This window comes from Ahaetulla prasina, chromosome 1 (assembly GCF_028640845.1).
Source record: "Ahaetulla prasina isolate Xishuangbanna chromosome 1, ASM2864084v1, whole genome shotgun sequence".
Classification (NCBI taxonomy): domain Eukaryota; kingdom Metazoa; phylum Chordata; class Lepidosauria; order Squamata; family Colubridae; genus Ahaetulla; species Ahaetulla prasina.
Window position 1 is genome coordinate 168,906,557 of NC_080539.1, and position 26,972 is coordinate 168,933,528.

Sequence of the window (26,972 nt, forward strand, 5' to 3'; positions counted from 1 at the left end):
GAATGAATGAGATGAGATATGGCAGAAAGGTCAACTAGAATTAAACTTAATAATAATAATAATAATAATAATAATAATAATAATAATAATAATAATAATAATAATAATTATTATTATTATTATTATTATTATTATTATTATTATTTAATTTTTATACCGCCCTTCTCCCGAAGGACTCAGGGCGGTGAACAGGCAGATAAAATAATACAATACATTACAATAAAAACACTATTTAAAAAACTTATTCAATATAGCCTAAATTTAAAATACAATACAAAATGTAAAATAAACCCCAATAAAATCCATGTTTAAAAACCCTATTTAAGCCAGTCCTGCTCGGAAGAATAGATATGTCTTAAACACACACACACACCAGTTGTATTTTAACATTTAACCCTTGATGAAGGCAATCTTCTGAAGTCTATAGGGACTAATGCTATGGAAAGGAGGTCCTTGCTACATGGTCCACATTAGAAGTCAGCCACAGAAAAGCCATGAGAGGGTCGTTTTAACTGGGTGCAGTTTCCAATCTTCTCTTACACAGATCTGATTGCTTGAGACTGGAAGGTTTGGCTAGAGGGGAATAAAGGGGATCGTAGTTATTTTTGTAGATGATGAGAATATTGATGTTAGGATAAAAGTAGCTACGCATTCTAAATGTGATAGAATGGTGGTTTGTCTGTGCTTTGGATTCACTCTTTGCCAACAGAAGAACAAATGCATATCCAATTTTCCAGCGGTGAAATGATACCGATTTGCACCGGTTCAGGAGAACTGGTAGTGATAAAAACTACCAGTTTGGGTGAACTGGTAGTAAAAAAAGCTACCGGTTTGTTCGAACCAATATTTCTGATGATCAGCTGTACCACGTGATTTAAAATCGCGCGGCACAGCTGATCCCCCCCTCGCTGCTCTACTTACCTTCCCAAGCCTCCTTTTTCTGCACAAAGCGCGTTTGGCGCATATTGTGAATGCGCGGGCAGCATGCATTTGGTGCACACCGCACATGCGCGAGCAGAGAACCAGTGGCAAACCAGGGAGGATTTCACCACTGCACTTTTCTAGTTTGTATTGTTAATTGGTACACATTGGATGAAGTGACCAATGCAAAAAATATTTTAATAAGTGCTAAGGTACATCTTCCAAGTGTTTTCAAATCATTTTGATTCACCCTGAAAGACTTTTCAATTATATTTTACTAAATCTGCTTTTGATTATAGTGATTAGTGAAGCTGGGAAGTTAATTTATAGAAGACAAGTGTGTCTACTCTCTATGGTTTCTCTGTTTCTGAGCTGTGATCCAAATTGGGTTATTAGCATCTGTGTCATACAGAAAAAAATCACATTACAGCAGGGGTGAAATGCTCCCGGATCAGACGGGATCGCGCGATCTGGTAGTGATGGCAGCTGCTGGTTTGGAGGACCAGTAGCAAAAATCCCTGGCCCCGCCCCCCCGCCTCTGCTGAGCCGCACCATCTGCAGAGGGGTTTTTTTTTACTTTTAAAAGCCGGTTTTGCTTCAGCCGAAACATGCCTTTAAAAGTAAAAAAAAAAAGCCTTTGAGGATCCTGCCCCCTGAGCTGAGATCGGCAGAGATTTTAAACTTGAAAAAAAATAAAATAAAGTCTCCTCTGGCGATCTCACCTGAGTTCCTCATCAGCAGAACCTTACTTGTACTCTTACTTGAAGAAAACATGTTTTCTACAAGTAAGAGTAGAGATTCTAAGGCACTTACCTGATTACTGATGAACGCATGGCTCTTTTTCCAGCCCGAAAACAGTTTCACTTTCAGCCAGACAGAATCAATCACTTAGCTAATCTATTTCTTTGGTGATCAACTGGCTGGCTTTGCTGGCTGAGGAACTCTGGGATTTGAAGTCCACAATAACATAAAATAAAATACAATAATAAAATATTTGTGCAGCTTTCTGAGATTTGGTGTGTTTCTGTAGTGTTTCACTCTAACTACACAAACACACAAAATCTCAGAAAGCTGTATGTGGCATTTGTGTGTGTGTGTGTGTGTGTGTGTGTCAGGTGTGTGTGTGTAAAGTGTGAAAGTTGGTTTTTGAGCTTTTTGTGGCTATGTGAAGTGTGAAGTGCAGCTGCTTTTACATTGTGTGTGAGTCAGTTGTGTTGTGTTGTATGTGTGTAAAGTGTGAAAGTTGGTTTTTGGTACCTATCGTTTTTTATACTTTGTTAATTATTTTTATTATTTATTATTGGCCACGCCCACCCAGTCATTTGATCACCAAGCCACGCCCACCAATTAAGTCACGCCCACAGAACAGGTAGGAAAATTTTTAGATTTCACCCTTGCATTACAGGTAATTTCCACACTGGCACATTGAACTGAGCAGCACAGAACTGAAAAAGAAATGCCACGTTTGTACAAGATTGTAACTCTTGGTAATGTGGCATGTTTCCTCCAATTTCGCTTATGTGACAAGCATTTTTAAAATTCATCTTTATTATTGCATGTATATTGGATGCAAAACCTTGCTTAATTATTTGTCCCGTTATTTCATAATCTAGCATTACATTTCCTTTCACTCTGAGTGACTTGACATCTCTCCCTTGAAAATGTCTGTTCAAACCATAGCCTCATCCCATGCTTTGAATCTCTCACCCTGAGAAATGCTGTAACCTTACTGAATTTCTCTTGGCTTATCTGAAAGACATGAGTCAGTTCATTGCACTGGTTGGCACAAATTTAGGTCTGCTTTGCAGTTGGATGCTACTGAATTTTCTTCCACGTACTTCTTTTCTGCTGATGTTTTACCGGCCTCCTTTTTTTATGCCACTTAAAACAAGTTAATATTGTTGCTTTTGAACTGATCGGTTGATACATTGTTGGTTTTGATTACTGTGTCTTGGCCATTATTCACTGAATTACTTTAATGGTATTTTGTTGTGGCTGTACTCTTTTATATTAAAGGGTGAGGGGAATACATATTTTAAGTCAGCAAATGAATATTGATTCTGCAATTGTAAATAAAGAGATAAAGCCCAAGAAATCCACCCTGGCTGTGGATGCCGGCTTTGAATAAGCACAGTGCCGTACTTTCATACTCCTAGAGTATGTTATGTTATCACTGACCTTATTTCAGAAGATTGGTGGGTGACAGGGATTATTTTGTACAAAAATGCCTGCAGCTTCTCTCATAGTTGGTATCTGCAAATACATCTTTTTGTGCACTAGAGAAGCAGTAGCTGTGGACTTTTGTCAGCTTGTGTGATAATGAAATAAATGAGCCAGTCACCCGTTTAAAATAAAGCAGATGCACACTGCATAAAAGATAAGATTGCTCAAGTAATAGACTTTCAACACTGCTTGGTGCCAGCACCATGTGGTCTTTGTGACAATGTTGAGGAGACGGTTGAGCAAAATGGTTAGAATACTCAAGAGGGACATAACTCAGTAGGATGCCTTAGACAAGCAAATGATTCAGGAAATTAAGGGCATATCAGCACATTTGTGTTTGTTGTCTTTTTCTCTCTCTAAGGTTTATTCTGCCAAGCAACTGCTTTTATGCAGGCTGCATTTTATGGTTTTTGTAGAATTACGACGCCTACTTTTGCACAGATCCAAATTTCTTTTATGGATACTCCAAACAAACTACCCTGTGCTATGATATATATAGATAGCTAATTGTGTAACTGGAGAAAAGATAGTGATTGCTCTGTATCGAATGAAGTGCTGTTTTTAATCTTCAGATTATTTTCCTTTCTCAAAAACTAAACCTTTCCCTCAATATTCTAGTAAGATTGGAATTGCCTTATAATGGCATAACCATTTTCTATGATGGACCAAGATATTAAAAAAGAAAAGCTGTGTCAGTCAGGGGTAAAAATGTTACCAGTTCACACTGGTTTGGGCAAACCGGTAGCAGAGGTAGCACAAAGCTCTGCCCACCCGCCGGACATTGCTACTTCCTGGTTAAAACCAGGAAGTAACAATGTCCAGGCGGGTGGGCAGAGCTTTGTTTTTGACCCTCTGCACATGCGCAGAGGGCTTTGCACATGTGCAGAGGGTCCATAATTGCACGGGACACACACGCAGAGCGCGTACTTCCAAACTGGTAGGGAAGGTATGTAGATTTCACCACGGTGTCAGTAGCAATGCATAATATATATCCATCAACTATAGCTGGAATATACTCTCAAATGATTGAAAACTCATCCTTCTCAGGAGTTTTACACTGATTTTTTTTCATAATGGAAATAATTTGATACAAATTTATTGAAATCAGTCTCTTTTCCAGACTTACATTACTGAAGGGAAAAAAGATTACACTTTTCAGCCTAATTTAAACATGAATTTTAAAAAGTCCAAATGTGTGCTATAATTGTCCCAAAAGGATGGCCGATGTGATTTGGAGACCATCTTAAATCCTATGATCTGATCCGACTGCTCAGGATGGAATATTCTCATTTTATAGTCTAGTTCCTGACCAAGACAACACAGTAGTTTTTCCCTCATCCAGACTAGAAAAAATTGCTTTTTGGTTAAGACAAGAATATCCCTGTATATTTCCAACTCATTTATGTAGCTATAATTTCTATAGTCTCTGGATGCTGCATGCACAGTACATATAATCCACAATTGTGTATCAGATTTTCCTGTAGCCCGAAGAGCTGTCATCCTTCTCCGAATGTATGAATCTCAGAAGGCCTTAAATAGTATCCTGTTAAAATAAAAATCTATCTGTATTTTATGTTCTTAGAATCCATTGTAAAAAGATAAATTATGAACAAATCCTAGAATGAATGGTCACCAAGAATAGGTAGTAGGTAGTGGCAGAGAAATTCAGGAGGCAAAGCATAAAATGATACCTTTTTCTATTCTACCCACAAAATGATAATCTTGTTAAAATAAAAATCTATCTGTGTTTTATGTTCTTGTAAAAAGATAAGTTACAAAGCAAACCTGAATTGTCATCAAGAATAAGTAGTAGACAGTGGCAGAGAAGCTCAGGAGGAAAAACAATAAAATGATATCCTCTTCTATTATGGGCACAAAATAGTCCAGCTGGATTGGCAATTGAATTTTACTTAATCAAAGGCAATAAAGCAAAGTTTTGCTTCATATTGTCAAGTCAGAGTAATTTAGAGTTTTAAGCCAATCATATGACATGCACATTCCTCTCCTCTAAGATTAGCGAACGGTCAAATCATTCTTCCCGGCATGATAAAATGTGTTTTAAGTTGTTCATTGTGTTGTGCTGCCCAGAACGGAGCTTTAGTTGTGACAGTGACATTGTGTCAGATGCATTCTCCTCCCATCCCTTCTCTGTCATGTGTTAGACCTTTTGTGCAGATTCCAACATAATTACATTCATCGAATCGAATGTATCAATTTATATATCCATGTGTTGCTTCTACCCAATCCCATGAGTAACAACTGCATGTAGAAAAGTGATAATCTCGTTGTACATATTTTTCAGTGTGGGTAGATGATAGGGTATATGTAGGATCATCTTCAAGAGTGGTTTTGCCCCCTTTTTGACACTTTGCAATTTCTGATTGGAAAATGCTAAAGCACTCGAGTAGGAGTCAAGTGAAATAAGCATCATGAGAATCATAAACTTAATGACTTCTAAATAATTGAAAAGAAACATCGGGTAGAAGTCTGCTGTTACTTTGCTCTCTCTGTCCCTTTTTTTTTTTAAATTGTACTGACATTTTGTCAAGGTTAATAGGAAAGGATATTTCACTGCATTTGAAAGAAATCTTTGCCTGGCTTAGTGACAACAAATGTATGTAAAAATAAATCACTGCTTGAGCTTTTAATAAACTGGCCCTTTCCTTTTGCTTCTTATCTTGTCAGATCAAGGCAATTGGTTTATTAATCATCAAGGCTGACATCAAATAGGGCTGACTTCGGCCAACGGTCAGGGTATTTCATAACTTCAGAAGATTATATGGGACAAGTTGAGGGCAGCTTAATGTTAAAAAAAAACAGTCTTGCAAATCACAAGAGTTATCATTTCTCCTAGAATTGTGGCTCATACAGTTGAGGGAGATGATATGTATTCCTTTTACCGTGGAAAGAGTGGCTATTTCAGATGAAGTTTTAAGGGGATCAAACTCCTGGTTTCCAGGAAGAGAGGTAGCTGGTTAGTTTGCTTACAAACTTATGTGCAGTCCTGCCAAACTGATTTATACGCTAAAAACAATGAAACTGCAAATTAAATACAAAATGGATCACCATTTATCTCTAAAGCCAACCGTCAAAATAATGGCAATACTAATGACTGATGAAAATGGGTAATTTAAAGGGGCGACTCAAATTAATCAGATGAAAGCAAATACAGGCAACTAGTTTTAAAAGCTATTTAAAACTATATATTGGGGATGCTAAATAAACTTTGCAAGAAAGGGAGCTCCATAATAATGATGACCCTACCGCTAAGGCTGTATGGTTTCCACCCTACAACCTCCAAGGCAAGATTAATTTGAAGCAATTCTGTTATAGGCTAGATGAACTTTATAAATTATACATTGGAGAAATTTATAATTCCACTTTATTATCTGCTAATCAGAGCTCATTATGATCTCTCAGGAAAGTCTGGGTAATGCTTGAAGATACTGTAAATTACGTAAGGGGAAATACAGAAAAGATCAAATGCTAGAAGACAATGTAGGAGATGACCAGGCTGAGCCTGAGGGAGGAGTAAAACATGTCATAAGTCATGAGTCCCTGCACACCCGAAAGAGATCTAAGCTCTGCCTTCTTATTCCTCCTCATTCCCCTTGACCGCTAATAGTTCATATTTTTGTAGAGAGCTTAAGCTTGCAATAAATCTTTATATTCATTTGAACTGCCTGAATCTCCTAGTTTCCCCAGCCTTGACAAATGTTTCCCCATCTTTAAAAAGGTGGTGGGGGGGAGAAGATTCAGCGAACCACAAAGCAGTCAATGTAACCCTGGGAAAAGTCTAAAAGGGTTAATAAAAGTATCCTTCTGAAGCAAGCCTGAAAAAAATACAGTAATTACCAGAACCCAGCATAGATTTCCCAAGAAAAAATCTTGCCAAACTAACAGTATCTTTTTTATTACAATCGTGAAAACGATGTAAACATTTAGCAAATACCATGTGAGTTTTCTGATTTGGAAACTTCTAAAATGCAGGCTGTGGTGCATAAAAAGGAAGAAGGCACCCAGCCAGCTCAGATCACATTCAAAAGAGATTTCTTCAACAATTCCTCATTAAACTGGAGGGGGGACATAGAAACATCAAACCTAGCTTTGATCATTCAGATTTGCAAATGACACAAAAGTGGATGTGGTAATCAAATACTGTTTATGTCTTTAATATTCATTACCGTAGTAGATTACAGGCATGGATTGAAAATAATTGAAAATTAGCATAAAATAACTGCATTTGGAAAACAGAAGTCAAATCTGGTATAATATGGGTGGGTGGGTGCTTAGCTTGAGAATAGCAGTGTGAAAGATATTGGAAAGGTGATTGCTTACAACAATTACTCAACAATTTAATAAGGCTGCAGAAGGTATAAATCCAATTTTAACTTGCATCAATAGAAGTATACTTTATAATTCCACTTTATTATCCGATAATCACAGCCCATTAGAAGTATTAATACATTTTTTTCCCCAGTGATGTCTGGGTGCTGCTAGAAGATGCTACAAATTTCTAATGGGGAAATCAACTGAAGGAGGATTAGTATGGGCCCCTTCATCCGCTTCAAATGATGTCACACAGAAGAAAGCTAAGACCTGTTCTCTGTCATCTGAGAAAGAACAATAAATTCCCAGAGTGATAAATATTCAGAAAATGGTTTTATAAACAACCACCAGGAGCTTCTTTGTTGTCAGTGAAGAGACTGCTGGTTCACAGAAAAGGCAGAAAAACAAATATGAGGGCGGTAGGGTTTCTCAGTGGGTTTTGAGATCTATGGGACGTGCATAAGAACTAATTCAATTGCTGGAAGTCTTGTAATCTCTTCCCTTTTTTTCTTAAAAAAATATCTTGCTTCCTAGATTCTCAGGAAATTGTGCTTAGAAAAGGAATAACTTTTGGTATTAGGTAAAGACTTAATACTAAAGGAATAATAGATTTAAGTTGCAGGAAAGCGGTTGTGATTGCATTTTAGGAAAATCTTCCATTAGGGAAAGCAGTTTAATAATGGGACCATTTTCTAAATGGTCCAGGTTTTGGTTTTTCTTGTTTATTCACTTCTCTCATTCCCACTGTGCATTTATCCAGGTCAGTTAACAGAATAACAAAATAAATTTTTCTCCTAAATCATATGCAGCCAGAATACTGCACAATTTTCTGCAGTAAATCTCACTGCAAATTCTTCATACTTAACATTCACTGGAGTGTAACATGCAGCCATCACCAACAATAAACAATTTCTACAACAATCTAGATATCATTAGTTCAAACTTTCTTGACACAAGACCCTCTTCATCCATAATTAAATCTAAACTTTCATCACTACACGTGTTCTCATGAAGTGTATTTTACCAGATCAGGCCATCTTTATTCGAAGTCCTTACAACCCTTCCTCTCTGTCTTGGTTTCACAAATATGCAGTCTCCTTTTCTTCATTTCAGTTCATTTTATTTCTCCTCTTAACGTTCCCAGGCACCATCTGTCATGTTGTAATCATGAATAATGGACTCATCATGGCTTTTGGCAACTGAGGTTTTCATATGATGAAGACAGAGAAAACCATTGAACCAAATGAAGATCATTTCTTGCTAGTGATGAGGGTCAGTGAGGGTCAGTTTTGGCACCACAAGTGTAACAGAGCCCAATTTTACCACAAACATGTTCACACTGTTCTATACAACCTAGAATCTCTAACCTAAAGACCCTTTGCAAGCTATACTGGTGAATCCCACAACTAGGAAATATATGTGCTCAGGATAGACCTTAGAACAGCAAAGCTGGCTGAGGAACTCTGGGAGTTGAAGTCCACAAGTCTTATAATTGCAAAGGTTGGAGACCCCTGCCTTAGAATACAGGTATTCTGACTATGTAGAAAGAGAATGAGCGCATCCCATACGGGATGGTTTCATCTTGAAATGTAGCTGCTTAAAACCCTTAGCTTTATATTGAAATTGAATTTCAGAAAGTAAACTTTAATATTTTGCTGTCTTTTTACTACCAGGATCCAAAACTACGCGAACACCTGGATGTAGGAAATGCAGGAGGACGACTGGAAAATCGAATGCTTACAATTGTTCATGGCCCTGACCTGGTCAATATATCTTACTTGAATTTAGTAGCTGCTCAGGAAGAAATAGCAAAGGTATGGCAATTCAGATTTTTTTTCTTAAAATGGAAAAGATTTATTAATACTTGTTAATTAAATATGACTTCAGCTAAAAATTATATGGATACAGTTTGGGGTCTTTTGCTATTATCTAGTTATATTTTCAAAAAAAAAATGAGTCAAGAACTACATAACATGGGTCTTAGCAGTTTTCTTTCTAAATATGTGTTGTGTAAACTTTTGTGTTCCCAAGCCTGTTCTCAGTAGTTATATTTAGTAAAAAGAAAAAATTATTCATAGGCATCTTTTGTATCATTATGAAGCTATATTTTTAAGGAACAGTTCCTTAAAGAAAGCATACTATTTTTTGCTTTGGAAATTGGAAAGCAAATTTTATTAATGTGATATAGGTATGTCCTCAACTTACGACTGGTCCCTTAGTGACCATTCAAAACTATGACCAATCTGGAAAAAAGGAGTTATCAAAGTTCTGATAGTCTCTCCCCATCTCACCCATAGTCACATGATTGTGCTTCAGCTGCTCAGCAACACAGTAAACAGAATTCAAGAAGGATTGGACTGAGACTGTTTGTGGGAATGTAACGATTCTAGGCTGATAACGCATTTAACTCTGCCTCCCAACTCTGCCTGCTCTTCTCTTAAATTTTGCCACTTTTAATACTGTGATTTTTTTTTTTTTTGTGGTGGCCTGGAACAAGATATAACATAGGCATTCGAGCATACTAGCTTTCCATTAGCTACACTGGGTGTGGGTAGTCACATACCACTTTCCCCGAGTATACAAGCTGGTGCACTAATTGTTTCTTCTGAGTTGGTGCTTAAAAGCAAAGTCAGATTGGCTAATTAACCAGGATTATCAATTGCTAGACATGATAATCTCAGACTATTTGAGACTGCTGAAGAGCATGGGGGTTGGGGTATGAAGCATTTGATTTCTACTAGTATCTTATTGCTAAATTAAAATTAGCTTTGTGGTGCCTGGACATAGTTACTACATCTCACAGAAAAGTGTCTATGGAGATTCTAAGTCATCCATTTCATGGTTGTCCCAAAGGTGCTTTTTCAAGAGGCAACTGGACTTTCTTGTTTTTTTTTGAAGACGTTTTGCTTCTCATCCAAGAAGCTTCTTCAGGTATGACCGGATAGTGGGGAATGGAAGGATATATATTCCTGGCAGACAGCTGGTCATTTGCATTCTTTTAGAGAGTCTTTGAGGGCACTTGGAGGTTTATCTGTATCCTCAGGGTCACCTGAGTAGTGCAGATGGGTATGGAGGCTTCATGGAACTACTGAAAGAACTGTGTTGTAGATTGGAGATAGATTTTCTTGTATCCCCTACCCAGGGGTGAAATGTAAAATTTGTTACTACCGGTTCTGTGGGCGTGGCTTGGTGTTGGTGGTGGTAATGTGACTGGGTGGGCGTGGCCAACTTTTTTTTTTTACTTTTAAAATCATTTTTTCTTTTAAAAGCCTCTGATGATCAGGCAAGTCAGCTGGGATAGCTGGAGGAACCTTTTAAAAGCATTTTAAAAGCATTTTAAAAGGTTGTAGAAAAAATGCTTTTAAAGGGTTCTGACGATCCCAGCTGAGGTGCACGATCATCAAAAGGCTTTTTTTTACTTTTAAAAGCATTTTTTCAGCCGAAAAAAAATGCTTTTAAAAGTTTAAAAAAAACCTCTGATGATCGTGTGGCTCAGCTGGGCATGGAGGGGGCAGGGATTTTTGCTACCCGTTCTCCAAACCATCGGCCGCCATCGCTACCGGATCAGGCGATCCGGTCCGGAACGGGAGGATTTCACCCCTGCTCCTACGCCCTGTTGAGGGAGGGCTGTTCAATTTTTACATAGATTGCTCTTCTTTCGAACCAGCAGTCCTCTCTGTCCAAGCTGTTGTCTTTGCTGTCTCCCAAAGAGTGATCTTTGTCTTTTAAATGCAGATGGGCTACTGAATCTTGTCCTGATAAGTTTGTTATCCTATGTTGTACCATGCATTTATGGAGTGGTAGTTTTGTTTCACCAAAATACAGATTTGCACATGTCTCACTGCATAGTTCTGCATATACCACATTGCTCAGTTTGTGTCTAGGTGTTTTATTTTTGGGGTGGACAAGTTTCTGCTTTAGTGGCTAAAGATTCCATACATTGCAGGAATATCTGAAAGAGATCGGGGGGGGGGGGTCTCACAGAAAAGAAACCCTTCCTTTGCCTCCCTTTTTTACAAAGTCATGTCTCCCCCACTTTCCCTTGGAAATGTTATACAAGTATGAGGTCTGATAAATTATATTTGGTTCTTAGGGCACCACAACCGATAGATAGATGCCCTTCAATTGGCCTTGTTGTTCAGCTGTCTCATCCAATAGGCTTTTTAAAAAATTTATTGTTCATGTTGGCAGGTTTTTTTATTATTATTATTATACTCTGTTGTAAATAATGAGGTTTGGATAAGCAGAAGAGTTTGGAAATCACTTTGAGGAAATGATTAAAGACATTCTTATATTTAGCTTCTGGAAGTTTGTCTCTCGATAATTGACTATGGAGAATAATTAGTTCCTGATATTTCCACTTGCTGTTTGGTTGAGATAGTTCTGTTCTTTTTCTAAGGCTGAAGTAAAATTAATGGAAACTTGAACAATGAATGGCACCAAACAATATTTTTTTAAAACCAAGTTTAATGCATTTTTCTGATTTTGAAAAAAACCCGAACTGAATGTGACAGTTAAATCAGTTTGAAGATTCTACTTTTGCTATTTCTGAGAATGTGTGACTTGATTTTCTTTTAGTTCAGTTTAGCTTTATTTACTGCTTTAGATCAGCTGTTGACAGGCTACACAATTAAAAAAAAAGAATGGACGGAGAATAAAAGACTGCAAATTAAATAGCTAAAAGCATTTCAGAGTTCATGAGGACAAAACTTGGCTACCTTTCTATATATTTCTGTAACATCAGCCAAACCTGGGTGATTTTCTCCCACATACTGGATTAGCTGGAATAGATGGTTTATTGGTGAGGAAGCACTCAGCCTGAGTGCTGTAATATAAGACCCACAGACTTGAGAGAGGCATTCTTTCTCTTGGGCTGGAAGCAGAAGTGGGTTTCAGCAGGTTCTGACCAGTTCTGGAGAACCAGTAGTGAAGATTTTAAGTAGTTCGGAGAACTGGTAGTAAAAATTCTGACTGGCCCCACCCCCATCTATTCTCTGCCTTCTGAGTCCCAGCTGATCAGGAGGAAACGAGGATTTTTGCAGTAACCTTCCCCTGGATTGGGGAGAGAATGGAGATTTTACAGTATCCCTCCCCTGCCATGCCCACCAAACCATACCCACCAAGCCACACCCATAGAACCAGTAGTAAAAAATTTTGAAACCCACCACTGGATGGAAGGTTGTTCTGTCTTTTACTAATACGGATACTAAAGTATTCAACATTTCCAGGAGGAAAATTTTTCAGTGCAGACTTCATGGGATATTGATTAAATATACAGCTGGAATGAATTGTCTTCTACCCAGACCACCCATATATTTTTTTTTATTTAGTAATTAAAGAACACCAGTCAATAACTTCTTCCAATTTTGAAGAAAGAATGGATTAGCTCACTGTTGTGGTAATGTGCCAATTTCCTTTGAGATTATAGGAGATCATAAAGCATGGATACATAGGATTGCATGAATTATGATAAACCTCATAGAAGAATGATGGAATTAACAACTTAAATGGAAATTCAGTAAGGCTAGTTTTGCTTAGAATTAGAATAAACTCTCTAAATGTTTCTACTTTGGCATTTTCCTCAGTAATCTATTTAATTTTTCCCTTGAGTCAAAAATTTATTTATTCGGAAAAAACTCTTTCAAAAAACTGTAATGAGTATTCTTTGATCTTAGAGGAGTAATATATTGATGCTAATTTCAGCATAAATCCCGGGGACCACTAATACGAATCCAGTGTGCCGCTTGCTGAAGCGCCTGGACTCCCAGTGATTGGATGGGGTCCTTCAGGCACTGTCCCTCCTCTCTCTTTCTCTCTTTCCCCCCTCCCCTCTGTCTCCCACTCTTTCTCTCTCATTCTCTCTCCCCCCTTTTTTTCTTTCTCTCCCTCTCCCCCTCTCTCCCCACTCTTTCTCTCTCTCCCACTTATTCTGTCATCTCTCTTTCTCTCCCCCCACTCTCTCTCTCTCATTCTGATGCTCTCTCTCACTGATTCTCTCTCATTCTGTCTCTCTCTCTTATTCCGATTCTCCGTGTGTCCCTTTCAGAGCCAGGCGGCTTTGAGCAAGAGCTGCAAAGAGAGTGCCCCCCCCCAGGCGACATCCCCGGGGAGGCGGGCAAGCCGGGCGGCAGAGTTTTCCCTCTGGCTGAGTAAGCAGCCCAGAGACTCTGGGAGGAGGAGGAGGAGGCGAGCAGAAGTGGGGGGGTGGAGTGCTCCGGAGAAACAAGGTGCACCAGAAAGGAACGCTACCTGCTGCACCATCATTGCAAAATTCAGGTGGGGGGGTCAATACGAAATACTCGTTTCTCTCAACGGTTGCTTTTTAAAGTTAAAGTTAATTAAGCAAGTGTAAGTCAGTTAAGTTATATAAATATGGCTCTCCTTCCTCTATCTGCTATGACGGAAGGTTGATTTTGCAGTAAATTACTTTATGATTGTTCTATGATTATTCCCTTTATGATGTACTATATTATCCAGAGATTAATTTATTTGTCTAGTGGCAAAAATACAATTTCTGCCAAAATGACAGTGTGTCTTATCTAAATGTGAAGTTGTTACTAAATTCCCCAAAGGGAATTCAAGACCTTCAGTTAAATTTAACCAGCAACCTCATATGGCTAGCAACATTTGGATCTCTGTTCTGGTGCCTTCCTCCTTTCCCGTAAGACAGGGGTCTTCAAACTTGGCTCTTTTAAGACTTGTGGACTTCAACGCCCTTTGCTGGCTTTGCTGGCTGAGGAACTCTGGGAGTTGAAGTCCACAAGTCTTAAAAAAGCCAAGTTTGAAGACCCCTGCCTTAAGATATTTGCTTCAAGGTGTCATCCTCCTTGCATAGCAATCCCTATGCTGATTCCCTTTTTTTTTTTTTTGGCTATTTCTGAACACACCTGGAATTTATGTACCTTAAGCAGTGCAAGATTACTTAATTCCTTATTTTCTTGCTATCCATATATTTTAATTGTTCCCTTTCTCTTACTCCAATTTTGCCTTATATCATTGCCAGCTTCTATGTCTATTTCCATTTTCACATTCCATGAGCGGAACCTCTTATCTGTTACTTTCCCCAACCGAGGTTTTCAGCCACAAGTACAGTTCATATCCCTTTATGACAGGATGGCAGATGGGGTTTACCTTCTCCAGTTCATCACAAAGCCCTTCAGGAGATTCCTCAAGCTCCTATCACTATCAAGCTCCCTCACCTTTCTCACTAACGTTTAATGGCATTCCTGGTTGTTTTTTAAAAGACTGAAAAGCAGGTTTCATCTCTGACTCCTTCCCTGACTCCAGTGCATCTGAATTACATCTTTGCTGCTGTCTAAAAATGTTTTTTTTTTCCCCCAAAACAATTTCAGGGTCTATTCGCAAAGCGGCTGCCTGCTTTTTATTTGTAAGAGGCCTTTGGGAGTAGCTACAGGGTAGTTTTCAGGTATTGTGTCAATTGTACGCTAATAAATCCAAGTCTACTTCACTTCTACATCTGAACCAGGAAAGGCCATGTGTTGTGACCCAGGTTCCTGGACCCAGACTCCTGGACTCGGATGATTCAGAAAATGAGGGAGAAGACCTGGCAAGCCCTGCTTCTCTTGAGCCCTCTCCCTCCCTGGCACCCACTCAAAGGGAGGGGCCGGCAAGGCCTGATTCTCCCGGGCCTTCTTCTGATTTGGCAACGCCCCAAGAACAGTTTTGGAGGGACGCAAGATTACGAAGGCTTGATCGACGTGCGCAGCAGCGGAAGAGTTGGGACAAAGCCAAGTCATAATTGTCATGCAGTGACATCTGCAGAGACTATAAATAGGAGGCGGGACTTCCTGGTTTTTTGTCTCGGACAAAGCAATGAATTTGGCGCAAGCTAATTCATGGAGGGAAGAATATATTCGTGAGTAATTCTGGCCTTATCTATAATTTCCTCGTTATCTCCAGAAACTTGGCAGGCCCGTGGGTAGGCGTGGCCAGGACATGTATCTATGTAAATAAAAGGAAAAAAGGAAGGCCTCTGACGGACTCTTTGCTGGGAGTATTGGGGAAGGAAACAGAACATTTTGTCCAAGACCTGACTAAAACAACTTCGACCTAAGATGGATGAGGAGCAGGTACAGCTGCAGTTAGAGCAGCTACACGCGGCTAATCAACAGCTCCAGCAGCAAGTGGCTCACTTGGCAGGCCAACTTGCTGCCAGGAATGTGCCTGCAGCCCCCATCCTCCCACCTCCTCCTCGCCGCAGTGCCCGATAACCGTGCGGATAAGTTTTCTGGGCAGCCTGAGATGTTCCCGACCTTCTTGGGACAGTGCCAGCTCTACATGGCTATGAGGCCAGAGGATTTCCCAGGCGACCGGGCTAAGGTGGCCTTCGTGATTAACCTTCTTTCCGGCTCGGCTGCTCGATGGGCCACGCCCTCTTGCTCCAGGACAGCCCCTGCTGGCGGACCAACAGCGTTTTGGCAGCACCTCGCACCATGTATGAGGACCCGTTCGAATGCTGACGGCAACCAGGCGCCTTAAGGAACTCCGTCAAGGGAAACGCCTGCAGGAGTACATCGCGAATTTCGTCTTTTGTGCCAGGACTCTGACTGGAATGATGCAGCGCTGGTGGGCCAGCGTTCAGGAGGGACTCTCAGAGGAATTGCAAGACGAGCTGGCCCGCGTGGGCGCCGCGGACCCTCGACAACTTGGTGCCCTTTGTCTCCGCCTCGATGCCCGTCTGCAACGGCGACCGTCCCGTCGCACCCCGGGACCCTCCGTCGACATCTGCACCCCACTTCCTGCACCACCAGCACCCAGGGTCGCCCCACGTTTTGTAACCGCTGCGGAAGAGCCCATGGAGTTGGGAGCGGCCAGACCTCGCCTAACAGCCCAGGAGGCGGAACCGGGCGCCAAGGGGATTGTGCCTGTACTGTGGGGAGCCCGCCACTTCGCCGCTTCTTGCCCCAGAAAGCGGTGGGGCACGACGCCGCTCCCCGAATCACAGCGTGACCAATCGGGAAACGGAGCAGGCCCGACCTCGGGGAAACCCTAGGTCGGGCACGTACTAAGCCCCCACTGGACGTTGCGGAAGTAGACTCTGGGCCCCCTCGGCATCTGATTCTGGACACACGGATATGGTTGGGGAACCAGTCGGACGGGCTCCAGGCGCATGCGCTGGTGGACTCAGGGGCCACAACAAACTTTATGGACCAGGCCTTTGTGACCCAGTTTGCGGTCCCCGTGGTTCCGGTGGACCCTCCGATGCGGTAGAGACAATTGATGGGCGAGAACTGGTGTCCGGCCCCATTAAATTCGCCACCCAGCCTTTGCGCCTGGCTATTGGGGACCATGAGGCGATCCAGTTTTATGTCACGGTGGACCTTCATTTTCCTTGGTCCTTGGGTTGGCCTGGCTCCGGACCCACGATCCTCAGGTGGCCTGGTCGCGGAACGCCATCTCTTTCCCGAGTCTGCAGTGCGTCGATCACATCCGCCACACCTGTGCCGGCCAGAACGTCCCCACCGCTGCCATCACCTTGCCTCCTGAGCTGGCGGACTTCGCCGACGTGTTCAGCGAGAAGGAGGCGGGCCGACTACCCCCGCCGGCCCCTCGATTGCCCGTGGACCTTCTGCCCAACGCACCACTGCCTGTGGGACGCCTGTATTCCATGTCGGAGCCCGAGTTGGCCGCCCTCAGGGACTTCCTGGACAAAAACCTGGCCCGAGGGTTCATCCGGCCTTCAAAGTCCCCTCTCTCGGCCCCGGTCCTCTTTGTGAAGAAGAAGACAGGGGACTTGCGCCTATGCTGTGATTACCGCCGGCTAAACGCCATTACGGTGCGGAATCGCTACCCCCTGCCGCTCATCCCGGAGCTACTGGAAAGGTTGCGGGAGGCCACGATCTTCACCAAGCTCGATCTCCGGGGCCTACAACCTGGTGCGGATACGAGAAGGAGGCGAATGGAAGGCGGCATTCGGCACCCGATACGGACACTACGAATACACTGTCATGCCATTTGGGTTGACCAATGCTCCCGCCGTTTTCAGCACTTCATGAGCAGCGTGTTCGAGACATGTTGGATCGGTTCGTGGTTATCTACCTGACGACATCCTGATTTACTCCGGTCCAGGAAAGCCACCTTCGACACGTCAGTCTGGTTCTGCAACGCTATGGAGCAACAACTCAATGCGAAGCTGGAGAAATGCGTCTTCTTCCGGACTTCCATAGAATTCCTCGGCATATCATCTCGCCCGAGGGCATAGCCATGGACCCATGTAAAGTAGAAGCTTTGTGTAGCTGGGAAGCCCTCGTCGGGTGAAGGATGTTCAGCGCCTACTGGGCTTCGCCAACTACTACCGGACCTTCATCCCGGCTTCGCCACACTGACAGCTCCACTTACCCAGCTCCTCAGGAAGAAGGTTGCATTCGGTGGGGTCCCCGCAGCAAGAAGCATTCACAGCCCTCAAGAAAGCCTTCGTCACGGAACCCGTCCTGAGGCATCCCGACCCGCTCCGGCCTTTTGTGGTGGAAACGGACGCGTCAATGTGGCTCTGGGAGCGGTGCTGCTACAGGCTCCGGCGAATGGTGGCACACTTTTCCTGCGCTTACTACTCCCGGAAACTCAACCCTTCCGAGCGCAACTACACTATCTGGGAAAAGAGTTGCTGGCTATCAAGGCTGCATTCGAGGCTTGGCGACACCATCTGAGGGGGCCCGACATCAGGTGGAGGTCCGAACGGACCATCGGAATCTCGAGCACCTCACCACAGCTCGGAAGTTGAACCAGCGGCAGATCCGTGGTCGTTGTTTTGCCCGGTTCAACTTCCGCGTGACCTACATTCCCAGCGGTCACAACCGGAGGGCGGATGCCCTGTCCGCAAGCCAGAGTACCTCTGCGCCAAGGACCCCTTCCTCCACGGACAGTGCTGCCGGCAGAAGCCTTGGCGCAGCACGGAGCCAGTGGACTTGCGGGCCCAGGTGCGAGGCGCAGCGCCAGGACGCCTGGTCGCAGCAAAGGAGAGCGGAGGTGGGCCCCACGTCTCCTTGGACCTTGGAGGAGGACTTACTCAAGTTTGGGCGATTATATGTGCCCACAGGACCACTCCGAGCCCTCGTCATGACCCAGTGCCACGACAACCCTGCAGCAGGACATTTTGGGTTCTTCAAGACCCTCCACCTGGTGACACGGACCTTTTGGTGGCCCAGTGCGGCATGATATACATGCCTACGTGACATCCTGCGTGCCGTGCCGGCAAGCCAAGACCGCCACGGGGCCCCTCCCGGCTCCTCCAGCCCTTGCCGACACCCGACAGACCCTGGGGCGATCTCTATGGATTTCCTGACAGACCTGCCGCCGTCCTCTGGGTTCACCACGGTGCTGGTGGTGGTGGACATGCTCACCAAGATGGCACACTTCATCCCATGCCGCGGACTGCCCACAGCCGCAAAACGCCCGTCTCTTTCTGCAGCACATCTTCCGCCTCCATGGTCTACCGGACAGGGTGGTTTCGGACCGCTGGAGTTCAGTTCACAGCCCGCTTCTGGAAGAGCCTGATGGCGCGTTGGAGGTGCAGGTATGTCTGTCATCGCACCATCCGGAGACCGGCGGGGTACAGAGAAGGTCATCGGTATACTGGAACAGTATCTCCGTTGCTTCATCAACCAGCAACAGGACAACTGGGCCGACTACCTGTCCCTGGCGGAGTTTGCTTTTAACAACTCTCAGCACACCTCTACTCAGATGACCCGTTCTTTGCCAATGTGGGGTACCATCCGCGGCTCTTCCTCTGGCACCACCGGACTCTCCTGTTCCCGAACGCAGACCTTCCTGACGGAATTGCATGCGGTCCAACAGTTGGTACGCCAGCAGCTGAATCGGGCAAAGGAGGACTACAAACGGTCCGCTGACCGCTCCCGACGGGCAACGCCCCGCTGGCAGTTGGAGACCGGTGTGGCTCTCCACCAAACACCTCCCGTCCGACCGCCGGTAAAGAAGTTGGACCACCGATTCATCGGCCCGTTCCCTGTCGAGGCAGTCATCAACCCGGTAGCCTACCGACTGACCCTGCCACGATCCATGCGGATCCACCCGTTTTCACCGGTCCCTTCTGGTTCCTGAGGCCACACCGAGTCCCCTTCGGTGCCCAACAGCACCGTCACTGTCGCCGAGGACGGGTCGGAGGAATACGAAGTCCACAGCGACGAGACTCTCGCTGGCTAAAGGGTCGTTTCAATATTTGATCGCGTGGAAGGGATACGGGACTGATTTCTCCTGGGTAGATGCCTCCGACGTTCATGCCCTGACCTGGTGCAGGCCTTCCATGAGCAGAACCCAGCCCGACCGCATCCCGATCGTCAGCCCCGGGGGTAGGGCCCTGCGGTGAGGGATAGTGTTGTGACCCAGGTTCCTGGACCCAGACTCCTGGACTCGGATGATTCAGAAAATGAGGGAGAAGACCTGGCAAGCCCTGCTTCTCTTGAGCCCTCTCCCTCCCTGGCACCCACTCAAAGGGAGGGGCCGGCAAGGCCTGATTCTCCCGGGCCTTCTTCTGATTTGGCAACGCCCCAAGAACAGTTTTGGAGGGACGCAAGATTACGAAGGCTTGATCGGCGTGCGCAGCAGCGGAAGAGTTGGGACAAAGCCAAGTCATAATTGTCATGCAGTGACATCTGCAGAGACTATAAATAGGAGGCGGGACTTCCTGGTTTTTTGTCTCGGACAAAGCAATGAATTTGGCGCAAGCTAATTCATGGAGGGAAGAATATATTCGTGAGTAATTCTGGCCTTATCTATAATTTCCTCGTTATCTCCAGAAACTTGGCAGGCCCGTGGGTAGACGTGGCCAGGACATGTATCTATGTAAATAAAAGGGAAAAAAAAGGAAGGCCTCTGACGGACTCTTTGCTGGGAGTATTGGGGGAAGGGAAACAGAACACCATGCCTGTTCTTGCCTAATACTTGAATGCTCTGGATCAGTAGACTGAAACTGAAGCTTGAAAAGATAGATTTATTAATCAGCTATCCTAATGTCTGGTAATTGAAAATATAATTGTTGTACAAGGGACTATCTCCCTGAAAAAAATATGTAACTGTATCACAGCCATTGTGATGTTTTCAATGTCTATGATTAGATTAAGGTAAAGATAAAGGTTCCCCTCACACATATGTGCTAGTCGTTGCCGACTCTAGGGGGCGGTGGTCATCTCTGTTTCAAAGCCGAAGAGCCAGCGCTGTCCGAAGATGTCTCTGTGGTCATGTGGCCGGCATGACTCAATGCCAAAGGCACACGGAACACTGTTATCTTCCCACCAGAGGTGGTCCCTATTTTTTCTACTTGCATTTTTACATGTTTTCGAAACTGCTAGGTTGGCAGAAGCTGGGACAAGGAACGGGAGCTCACCCTGTTACATGGCAGCACTAGGTTTTCGAACCATCGAGCTGCCGACCTTTCGATCGACAAGCTCAACGTCCTAGCCCCTGAGCTACTGCGTCCCAACATGATTAGATTACTATAATGCTATAATATATTATTCTATGTTATGGAGGTTTCAGCTGTACAAAATATGATGGTGAACTATTTGCTTACACATATATACATATACTTCCGAATATAGTATTGGATTGGCTGTCAGTTAACAATTCAGGATTGTTACAACATTTACAGTTACAAAACAGTTACAAAACAGTTACAAAAACAACATTTTGTTGTTTTTAGTTGCGAAGTCCTGTCTGACCCATTGCGGCCCCATGGACATTGTTCCTCCAGGTCTTCCTGTCCTCTACCATCCCTCAGAGTCCATTCAAGCTCATGCCCACTGCTTCAGTGCTCTATCCAGCCACCTCATTCTCTATCGTCCCTTTCTTCTTTTGCCCTCAATCTTTCCCAGCATTAGGCTCTTCTCCAGTGAGTCCTTCCTTCTCATTAGGTAGCCAAAATATTTGAGTTTCTTCTTCAGGATCTGGCCTTCTAAAGAGCAGTCAGGGTTGATCTCCTCTAGGACTGACTAGTTTGATCGCCTTGCAGTCCAAGGGACTCGCAGGAGTCTTCTCCAGCACCAGTGTTCAAAGGCCTCAATTCTTTGGCGCTAAGTGAATAACATATAAATCCTTAAACAATTCAAAGCAGGGTTTCTCTTTCGTTCTGGCGATTGCTACAATAACAAAAATAGCGCTATAATTGCTTAAGCTTGGGTTAGACTTCTGCGTCATTGCACAACAGGGAACGTATGCATCTGTTGTTCGGAGAGAGTTGCATAGCTGTTGCCTTTATACTTCTGCTAATGTTAACTTTGTTGGAATGTGCTTCACCTTCCTCCCAACAAAAAATCAGACCCACCAATCAGCATGCAGGACGTGCATCTCCACACAATGCATAGTTGAGATTTGGGAGGTATATGTATCAGCCCATCTACCGCCATCTGCAACTTATGCTTACCCATCAACTCATTTACAACATAGGTATGCATCGATGCCTGCGCACAGTTGCAGGCAAGTCTAAATCAAGTTTTACCAAGAGGGTTATCTACTCTGCCTGACAAGAGTTACTCCAAGTGGTAGGGAACTTGTGGTCCTCCAGATGTTGCTGAACTAAAATTCCTAGCCCCCTCAAACATCTGGGGGATTCATGTCGAGCTTTTGCCTAAAACTCTTTTCCATGGAAATGTCTTGTGTGTGTTTCTGCAATGCATTTTTCCATCCCTAAGCTATAGGTCCTTCCTCCCCTCTCCTCCCCTCCAGCAAAACCAAATAAGTGAGAAAAAATAACTTTCACCAATCGGTTCCAATTTGGGTCACGTGCCTCGAAGACCATGGATCATTTAGGGGCTGTCTTTTTCTATGAAAAAATATTTTCATCTATACTGAGGCAGGTGTCTTAAAGGATAAAGTATGATGCACATCATGAATGAGAGAACTGTATTCATGAAGTAGCAAACCTTGAAATCCATTGGTTCAGAGGGGCATTACACTACATAATTCGTTGCTAGAGTTAATAAGAACAGCATAATCTATAGCATGCAAACAGCACAAGAAGCGGAAAAAAATGAGTGAGTATGCGGCTTTATTATGTTTGAAATGTGTTGTTTGGAAATCAAATTGGTTTATTTTCTTTCTATAAATAAATCGGAAGAACTGGATTGATTATATTCAAAATAGATATCGGATTAAGAAATTTCGGATTGCTTTTGAATGAAGGATTTTTGATTTTTGATTTTAATGGAAGAAGTCAGGTTATGTGAGAGAGAAAGATTATAATTGTGTTAGATTTTAAAAAGTTTAATGTATGACTTTTTTGTTTAAGGAACTATACCTTGTGTTTGCTCCGGGAAGTCCGGGGGGGGGGGGTTTAGGAGGGAGGGGGGGAGGGGGAAAAATTTAATTGTTGTAAAACTTTTTTAATAAAAAAAAATAAATAAATCGGAAGGAATTAAAGAAATAAATTAAAAGGATTTGTTTTACGTTTTCAGTTCCCAAATGTTCTGATATTTTTCTTGATTCAAATCTCTTTTCTCTTGTTTTTTTCCAAGTTCAAAAACTGTTTGTGTATATATACATATATTGTGTGCGTGTATGCATTTTTGTGTACTGCGTATCTTGAGAAAAAAAATATTGTTAGCAAAATGTGCTTCGGAGAAAATGCATAGTAAAATGTAAGCATTTAATTAGTACATATTGTTTAGATAATAAAAAGATGGATAATAAAAATGCAAATTAACTTGGAAAAAGGACAGAATATATTTGTAAGTAGAAATGTGTTGGAGTTATAGGAACAGGAAATAGGATGATTCACCAACCATTTGGGTTGGTGGATATATTTTGAGAACAGGCTATAGGCATTCTTAGAGAATGGCTGCCCTAAGACCAGTTCGCCAACCATTTTGGTTGTAGTTTCCTAAAATCCCTTAGTTCCGTTTTATTATTTTGGGGGCAGACTGGCACATTTCCCAAGAAAGTGCTAAGCTGCAGCAACATAATATCAATTTTTATTTTCTTAGGGTTCCTTTATATGCTTAGATTGCTTTCAGATGATATATGTGTAAGTGGAGCTTCCTTTGCTCTCCATTCCCACTTTTTCTGCATGCGATAATATTGGAAGTGCCTGATAGCAATTTGCAGTAAATTACTGTTTATATAGCAATGTTTGCTATTCTTCCACCAAACTAAAACCTCCCGGTTTGCTTTCAACTTAGTTCAGCAAACTTTCCTCATAGTAATAGCACTTAGTCTTATATACCACTTCACAATGCTTTTACAGCCCTCTCTAAGTGGCTTACAGAGTCAGAATATTGCCCCCAACAATCTGGGTTCTCATTTACCTTGGAAGGATGGAAGGCTGAGTCAGCCTTGAGCCTGGTGAGATTTGAACTGCCAAACTGCAGGCCGTTGGCAGTCAGCAGAAGTAGCTTGCAGTACTGTACTCTAATCACTGTGCCACCGTGGCTCATCCTTCCGCCATTATATCTATCCCTTTGGCTGTAAGGAGAAACCTAGGAATAACCAGGTGCCTATCTGACTACTCTTAACTTGCTAATTCTTTGCCATGATATTAAAACTGGCCTCCAGTGTGCCATATATATCTACTGCTTACCTGAATTAGAAAGTAAAAAAAAAAAAGAAGTTAAGAAAATGGAATGGAATGTTAGCCTGAATGCTACTTAAAGGCAAAGATAGGAAAGTGATAAACAGATTTTGTTTTCTTGGGCTTAGTAATAGAGGCTCTGAACAGTATAATAGAGAAGAAAAGAGGTTATTAATTCTAGGAATGAAGGCAATGACAGTTTAAACAAGAACAAGGAAGGAGAGGGAATAAAGAAGACAATAGTTAATTTGATGGCCTTTCCATTGATAAAGTAAGGAAATAAAAAATGGAGAGAAAGAAGGCACTTTCAAATTATATATGATATAAAGATCTTTATTAAGAATACTGGGAACTGAGAGAAGTACATTTAATCAACCTTGGATTAAGAAAGGCTGAATATCTCTTTCAGGTCATCAACAATTACAGTCTCTCATACACTGGAGCAGGCTTTCATGGCTGGTATCAGTCAAGCAGTGATGATCTTTCTAGCTGAAAGGTAGTGGAACAGTTTTCTGGTATCTGACATTCTGCCAGGATTTTCAGAAGCAGAATGAGCCACTTCATAGTGTACTTGGCAATTCTCAGACTACTGAACAGGAACTCACTGAATTGTAGTATTATAACCTGGCAACCTGACTTCTGATTGGCCCATGATACAAGGGTTCAAGAAAGCTGATTCCTGATTGGTTCTTCGTCTGAGTAGATTTCAAATTAGTCTGTTTTGAAGAAATTGAAATTCTGTCTTTGAAGATGCCAGTATAGTTGCTGGCAAAATGAGTTGAAACATAATGCTCTACAATCTAATATATACTTTGCTGGTGAAATCAGGTGGGCAGTGCAGTCTATCAGCCATAAATATATTGTGGAGTCCTTGGTGCTCTCAGAGTTTGATTATTTGCTTGCAGACTTTTCATTATCCAACTAGGTAACATCTTCAGTGCTAGTGAGTGTGAAATTTGTTCCCTGTTTGTACACAATAGCTTGCCCTGTCAGTATTGGTGGGGATGTGTGTTTTCCTGGGTAGTTCCTTGATTGGAGTATTGTTTTCTGTTTGATTGACTGGTGTTAATCCTCGCTTATCTGGGTGTTGGCTGCTGAAGAGAATGTCTTCTGGTCTTTCTGTTTCTGTAGCTTTTTATTGTCTCTTTTGAATGGTGTGTAAATATGGTTTATCTCCATGTGTCTGTTGATCTGCCTATTAATCTGTAATTGGCTTCTCTGAAATATTTTGCCAACAACTATTGAAGCATTTTTTGTTATGGTATGGAATGAAGACTTGATCACCCCTGGCTTCTTTCCAACCAAAGTTGGTACTATATCTGTCCATTTTCTGCTTTTGTAGTGAATCAAAGTCATTTCACAGTTGGTAGCTACTATTTGGGGCTAAGAAAACAAAGAACCCTCTGAACTCACTTAAAAATTGTGAGTTATAGGTAATAGATAAGCAAAAGAAAAACTGTATAGATGAGCAATAGAGAAGCAAAAAGAAAGCTGTATAGTGTAAAATAACCCAAAGAATCAGAGCTTAACTAAATCTAAAGAGCTATGTTCACAGCCCTGATCTACAAGGAAGGACAGTCTTCCAATCAGAATTCTAGACACAGAAAGGTGCTAAAGGCAATAGTTTTATGTTAAACATCTAGCTGTTATTTTCAGCACTTAACCTTGATTAATGAATAATTGGCTCTTTTCTTTACATCAACTTGCAGAAATCTGAACAATCCAATTCACTGCTGTATTCAATGCATTAAAAGTATAGGTCTTTTTAAAAAATATGTATATCTGGTTTGTTGTGCATGAACACACTTCACCTTGTAATAAATGCAAACCGAAAATTGTTTCTCTCAGGAGAAATGCTATGTGAGAACCATGCCATAGGTATGTGTCACCTTCCGATATTCATTCAACTATATTTATTTTGACTGGACTTAATGGTGGCATATCTCTCAGACTATTTTGTAGTGGCTTGACATTTTGCCCTGTTTGCAATTAACTATCATTAGGCAGTTTTTCTCGCACATTGTTTGGCTTGCTTTTATGGTAGCCTGAGGCTAACAATCTTAAGAAAACTTTGAAAATGATGAGAAAATGCAGAACAGTATTTGCAGAACACATAGGACAAGTGCTGAATAAACCCATGGGACATTTAAGAAAGTCATTGCTTTCTAAAGTCTTTTGCAAAATATCCTGATCAACATTTCTCAAGTGCGTGTCAGACCTTAGCCAGCCATCAGATTTTGCAATTTTTTAAAAGATGGCTCTGTAGTTCTAGGCATTTTACATTCATGAAACTATGGATCTAGATAATCCTGGGGGAGGGGTGTATTTCACCGCCGTAGGGCAAGCTATTTAAACAGAAACTTTCAAATAATTCCACCCTCTCTTTTTTCCCCTCTTGTCAGTTGTAAATTGTTTCCAGCTCTTTTTTTTCTCTCTTTTTCAGTCTTACAATTTCTTCTGTTCTGGAGTTTCAGTCTCCTATAAAGTTTTGGCCGTCTGAACTGAAGTATTCATATAAGGTCACAAGAATCTGGAGTAGCTAAGTGTCCAACCATGGTTTAAAGTAAACAAAGGGCTCAAAGTTAACAAATAACCATAACAAGGGCAAATTTGCAAGAGACTCAAAGTTAATGATAGGTCCTTAGCCAGGATGGCAGACTGAGCACATAAGCGATGCTGTCTATTCAATTTTATCTATGCTGAATTGTATTTCTAGGCAGTTACAGTCATCCTGTTTCTAAATGTGTCAGCACGTTCAAAGTCTGTGCAATTGTATGGAATGTCTTTAAGGATAAATGCAGCAAACTGCTTTTCATGAGATGTTCTTTTTCCCATGGACGTCTTTACCAACCTTATTCAAAGGAAAATGAGCCTGCATTTTACACAAAGGAGTATGGCAAATTTAGGGCAATCCTTTCTCTACATATCCATACAGAGAAAAATTCTGTGCAATCCAGCTTTA

The 26,972-nt window shown here is 42.3% G+C and overlaps 1 protein-coding gene across 1 annotated transcript in view; it reads left to right on the forward strand.

Moving 5' to 3' along the window:
* PLCB1 (phospholipase C beta 1) overlaps positions 1-26,972 on the forward strand; it is a 593,106-nt gene that overhangs the window by 349,794 nt on the left and 216,340 nt on the right. The window contains exon 4 of the mRNA XM_058181309.1: positions 9,147-9,287. Coding sequence (XP_058037292.1) covers positions 9,147-9,287 — 141 coding nt within the window. The remainder of the gene's footprint in view (positions 1-9,146; positions 9,288-26,972) is intronic.